Raw genomic sequence first — 5,779 nt, forward strand, 5'->3', positions numbered from 1 at the left:
GGTAAATCTATGTCCAAGTGTCATTTTTCTGCATCTATATTCTTTAAAGGCTGCATGTTTTTTTTTTTTAAGTGTGCGATGGACCTCAGTGACGAGGCAAGAACAGACGGTTCAAAGATCCAATGTGAGAAATATATTACATGGTGGACAACTTATGTCAAGATACTGTTGAAGAAAAGGTTCAATTCTTTGGGTCAGATGAGTTCATAACAAAGCTTATAGGACTAGAGGTGATGGAGGAGTGACCTCTTACAGGACTAGAGGTGATGGAGGAGTGACCTCTTACAGGACTAGAGGAGATGGAGGAGTGACCTCTACAGGACTAGAGGAGATGGAGGAGTGACCTCTACAGGACTAGAGGAGATGGAGGAGTGACCTCTTACAGGACTAGAGGTGATGGAGGAGTGACCTCTTACAGGACTAGAGGTGATGGAGGAGTGACCTCTACAGGACTAGAGGAGATGGAGGAGTGACCTCTACAGGACTAGAGGAGATGGAGGAGTGACCTATTACAGGACTAGAGGAGATGGAGGAGTGACCTCTACAGGACTAGAGGAGATGGAGGAGTGACCTCTACAGGACTAGAGGAGATGGAGGAGTGACCTCTTACAGGACTAGAGGTGATGGAGGAGTGACCTCTTACAGGACTAGAGGTGATGGAGTGACCTCTTACAGGACTAGAGGAGATGGAGGAGTGACCTCTTACAGGACTAGAGGTGATGGAGGAGTGACCTCTTACAGGACTAGAGGTGATGGAGGAGTGACCTCTTACAGGACTAGAGGTGATGGAGCAGTGGCGGTTGAAAACTTTTTGGGGGCAGTTGAGCGACGCAGTTTAAATACCAACAATGCAGCGAAAAGAGGGTTTTGAGTTATAAAATTGTAAAAACAAAGTTTTATTTCGAAAAATTTAAAAACAAAACTGTCCAACAGACAACTGTCAACACACTCAACTTTTGGGCATGAGAGGTTCAGAGCAGTTTTAACCCTCCTGTTACCTTTTGGGCAATTTGACCCCAGGCCTGTTTTTCTTTTACAACATATAAGAAATATCAACTTTTATATATTTAAAGGGCTAAGAAGGCTCAACAAACACAAACAAAACAAGGGCACTCTAGGGTTGTTGGGAAACAATATAATTAATAATAATCTTCTGAGTTTTTTAATTGTTGGGGTCATTTTCTGATTTAGGTAAATATGTTAGTAAAAAATAAAGGGGTTAGAGGAAGCAGAAAGGGTGGCTCAGAGGAGAGGTTTGCAAAATAAAAGAGTTCAGGTTCAGAAAGAGGTTCAGTTTAGAATAGAAGCAGAGAAAGAGAGCATATACTGCATGAAGTGTAGAGACACCACTACGCAAAGACAAGTAGCCTCTCTACTTTGAGGCACACTTAGCCTCACAGGAGGACTCTCTGGTTAAAGTCAATCATGTCTGTAACCAGCCTGTTTCCATTATTCTGGAGGGAATGTGTCTGTTTTTCTGAACTTCTTCGTTGTGTTTTCGATGCCAGTTCGGTCTCCTTCTGCTGCTCTGCTCTGCAAACAGGGTTAGCTTCATGCTGTTAGCTCGAGTTAGCTCCATGCTGTTAGCTAGATAACTGCGGCAAGATTCGTGCTTTACACTTGTCTGCAGCTCTTTAGATCCCTCCCCCCGTTGTAGTCCAGAGAGTTTCAGTCCCAGGACTTTGGAACGACAGACAGGGGAAACTAAACAGCGCATTACTCACTGAGCCTCCAGCTGACAGCTCCAGCAACCTGCTCCCGTAGCTCCGTGGAGCTCTCTGGCTGAGGGAACGATCCCGGTCTCTAATTTGCCGAATAGTCCAGTCACGTGACATAAGAAACGATGTCATTGGCCAGGGCGCACATTTTTGCGCCCCAAGATTCACGTTTCATCCGCCAATGAGAAGCCATCCTTGCCGAAACGACCGTGAAATGTTTGCTCGCTGCCGCACACGTTAATCAAGTAGCGCCCCTGAAAATGGGCGGGCTTCTCTCTGTGAAGATGAGTGGCGATATATTATTTATGTCACATTTAACTTAAGTGGTTGTTGACAGGGGCTTACGGTCTCCCACACACATTTAGCGCGTCAACACGGTATATTTATTATTTAAATGATTTGGTATATAATGTTTTTTGACAGGATATATGATATTTTTTTCTTCTTCTTTTTTTTTTTCATCTCAAAATTTTAAGAGGGGCAGCGCCCTAGCGCCCTCTATGGACGCACCGCCACTGTGATGGAGGAGTGACCTCTTACAGGATGAGAGGTGATGGAGGAGTGACCTCTTACAGGACTAGAGGAGATGGAGGAGTGACCTCTTACAGCACTAGAGATGGAGGAGTGACCTCTTACAGGACTAGAGGAGATGGAGGAGTGACCTCTTACAGGACTAGAGGTGATGGAGGAGTGACCTCTTACAGGACTAGAGGAGATGGAGGAGTGACCTATTACAGGACTAGAGGAGATGGAGGAGTGACCTCTTACAGGACTAGAGGTGATGGAGGAGTGACCTCTGACAGGACTAGAGGTGATGGAGTGACCTCTTACAGGACTAGAGGTGATGGAGGAGTGACCTCTACAGCACTAGAGGAGATGGAGGAGTGACCTCTTACAGGACTAGAGGGGATGGAGGAGTGACCTCTTACAGGACTAGAGGTGATGGAGGAGTGACCTCTGACAGGACTAGAGGTGATGGAGGAGTGACCTCTTACAGCACTAGAGGAGATGGAGGAGTGACCTATTACAGGACTAGAGGTGATGGAGGAGTGACCTCTTACAGGACTAGAGGAGATGGAGGTGACCTCTTACAGGACTAGAGGTGATGGAGGAGTGACCTCTTACAGGACTAGAGGAGATGGAGGAGTGACCTCTTACAGCACTAGAGGAGATGGAGGAGTGACCTATTACAGGACTAGAGGAGATGGAGGAGTGACCTCTTACAGGACTAGAGGTGGAGGAGTGACCTCTTACAGGACTAGAGGTGATGGAGGAGTGACCTCTTACAGGACTAGAGGTGGAGGAGTGACCTCTTACAGGACTAGAGGTGATGGAGGAGTGACCTATTACAGGACTAGAGGTGATGGAGGAGTGACCTCTTACAGGACTAGAGGAGATGGAGGAGTGACCTCTTACAGGACTAGAGGTGATGGAGGAGTGACCTCTTACAGGACTAGAGGAGATGGAGGAGTGACCTCTTACAGGACTAGAGGAGATGGAGGAGTGACCTCTTACAGGACTAGAGGTGATGGAGGAGTGACCTCTTACAGGACTAGAGGAGATGGAGGAGTGACCTCTTACAGGACTAGAGGAGATGGAGGAGTGACCTCTTACAGGACTAGAGGTGGAGGAGTGACCTCTTACAGGACTAGAGGTGATGGAGGAGTGACCTCTTACAGGACTAGAGGTGATGGAGGAGTGACCTCTTACAGGACTAGAGGTGATGGAGGAGTGACCTATTACAGGACTAGAGGTGATGGAGGAGTGACCTCTTACAGGACTAGAGGAGATGGAGGAGTGACCTCTTACAGGACTAGAGGTGATGGAGGAGTGACCTCTTACAGGACTAGAGGAGATGGAGGAGTGACCTCTTACAGGACTAGAGGAGATGGAGGAGTGACCTCTTACAGGACTAGAGGTGATGGAGGAGTGACCTCTTACAGGACTAGAGGAGATGGAGGAGTGACCTCTTGCAGGACTAGAGGAGATGGAGGAGTGACCTCTTACAGGACTAGAGGAGATGGAGGAGTGACCTCTTACAGGACTAGAGGTGATGGAGGAGTGACCTCTTACAGGACTAGAGGTGATGGAGGAGTGACCTCTTACAGGACTAGAGGAGATGGAGGAGTGACCTCTTACAGGACTAGAGGTGATGGAGGAGTGACCTCTTACAGGACTAGAGGAGATGGAGGAGTGACCTCTTACAGGACTAGAGGGGATGGAGGAGTGACCTATTACAGGACTAGAGGTGATGGAGGAGTGACCTCTTACAGGACTAGAGGAGATGGAGGAGTGACCTCTTGCAGGACTAGAGGAGATGGAGGAGTGACCTCTTACAGGACTAGAGGAGATGGAGGAGTGACCTCTTACAGGACTAGAGGTGATGGAGGAGTGACCTATTACAGGACTAGAGGAGATGGAGGAGTGACCTCTTACAGGACTAGAGGAGATGGAGGCGTGACCTCTTACAGGACTAGAGGTGATGGAGGAGTGACCTATTACAGGACTAGAGGAGATGGAGGAGTGACCTCTTACAGGACTAGAGGAGATGGAGGCGTGACCTCTTACAGGACTAGAGGTGATGGAGGAGTGACCTCTTACAGGACTAGAGTGACTATTAATTTGATCAAGATGGTGTTTCTTTGGTTTCTATTCTCTTTGGGTTTGATGGACAATATTTTATAACTTCCTGATGGGAAAGCACTTTAGAACTTCCTGTACCGTGGTGTTTATCAGCTTTTAGTTCCTGGGAGTGTCCCAACTCTTATCAGAAATATTTTCCGAGCGTGACTTTGTTGTTTTGCACAATGTCCTGCGACGTATAAAAGGCGTCTGACAGAGGAAGACTTCACAGAGACGGAACTCTCAAAACAACGAGGATGAAGACGATTGCGGTCCTGATTCTGGCGTTCAGCTGCTGCGTATGTGAAGTACCGGTCAATGAAAACGATGCCAACGGCCGCCGGTGCCCCGGGTCCAGCGGCTGCAGCGACATCTGCTCCCTCACCTCCATGAGTCAAACCCTGGGGGCGGTGGAACAGAAGGTCGCCCACATGGCGGAGCAAATAGCCCTCCTGGAGGCCAAGTTGCTCGACACTAAGAGTGAAGTCTTGGAGCTGCGCAGCCTGACCGCGGGTAAGCTAACGAAGAGAAAATCAGTTTTACGGGATGTAATAATCACGTGTCATAAGTCTTCCCTTTTTTAAACTCTTACTTTGTGGCCATTTGATGCTCTCAGGCAAACCTCAGGTGGCCTTTTCTGCGACTCTCATGGAGTCCGGCTCCAGAGAAGTTGGACCTTTTACCATCAATACGCCGCTTAAGTATAAGAAGGTCTTCTCCAACATTGGGAGGAGCTACAATCCTTCAACAGGTATGTGTGTGTGTCAGAGAGAGAGAGAGAGAGATAAAGAGGAGGGACGAGTGAGGGCTCATGAAAGCGATCTCTTTATTTCCATCAGGTATCTTCACAGCTCTGGTGGGCGGGACGCACTTCTTCCGATTCTCGATGTTCAACAACCTCAGTCCGACCCCCAACTCCGTCGTGAGCCTCATGAAGAACGACGAGCGCCTGGTGTCCGTCTGGGACACTTCCGGCACCGACAGCAACGACATGGGCAGCAACGCCGTGGTCGTGGCCCTGCAGCCGGGAGACAACGTGTACGTGGACCTCCAAGCCAACAGGAGGGTCTACGACGACGGCATGAACTACAACACCTTCGGAGGCTTCCTGCTCTTCGCGGCGTGATCTGCGCGGGTCTTCAGAGGGTCACCGGAAAACCAAATTGAGAGATTTGTGCTGAGTCAACAGGGAAATTGGGAAATGCGACAGCAATTTGTTCGAGATATTGCATTAATAAAGAAATATCAAGCTTTGTTGGCACCAGGCCTGCGTCTCTATTTTCATCTTGGGTTGTTTTGATTTCATCCTTTGAAGAACAGTGCTTATACATTTGTATTGATGGTAAAAAAATTAAAATACAATAAATTACCGTAGAGTCGACCATCTTGTGACAGGAACACACACGTTCCAACATCTAGTCAGATCAGGCGTGTACATT

The 5,779-nt window shown here is 48.1% G+C and overlaps 1 protein-coding gene across 1 annotated transcript; it reads left to right on the plus strand.

Moving 5' to 3' along the window:
* Positions 1-4,586: 4,586 nt before the first annotated feature.
* LOC130188251 (complement C1q-like protein 3) lies at positions 4,587-5,594 on the plus strand. Its single transcript, XM_056406494.1, has 3 exons — positions 4,587-4,853; positions 4,957-5,091; positions 5,180-5,594. The coding sequence occupies exons 1-3, from the start codon at positions 4,598-4,600 to the stop codon at positions 5,464-5,466; spliced, it is 678 nt and encodes a 225-aa protein (XP_056262469.1). The 5' UTR covers positions 4,587-4,597; the 3' UTR covers positions 5,467-5,594.
* The last annotated feature ends 185 nt before the right edge of the window (positions 5,595-5,779 follow it).

Source organism: Pseudoliparis swirei, chromosome 23 (genome assembly GCF_029220125.1).
Source record: "Pseudoliparis swirei isolate HS2019 ecotype Mariana Trench chromosome 23, NWPU_hadal_v1, whole genome shotgun sequence".
NCBI lineage: Eukaryota > Metazoa > Chordata > Actinopteri > Perciformes > Liparidae > Pseudoliparis > Pseudoliparis swirei.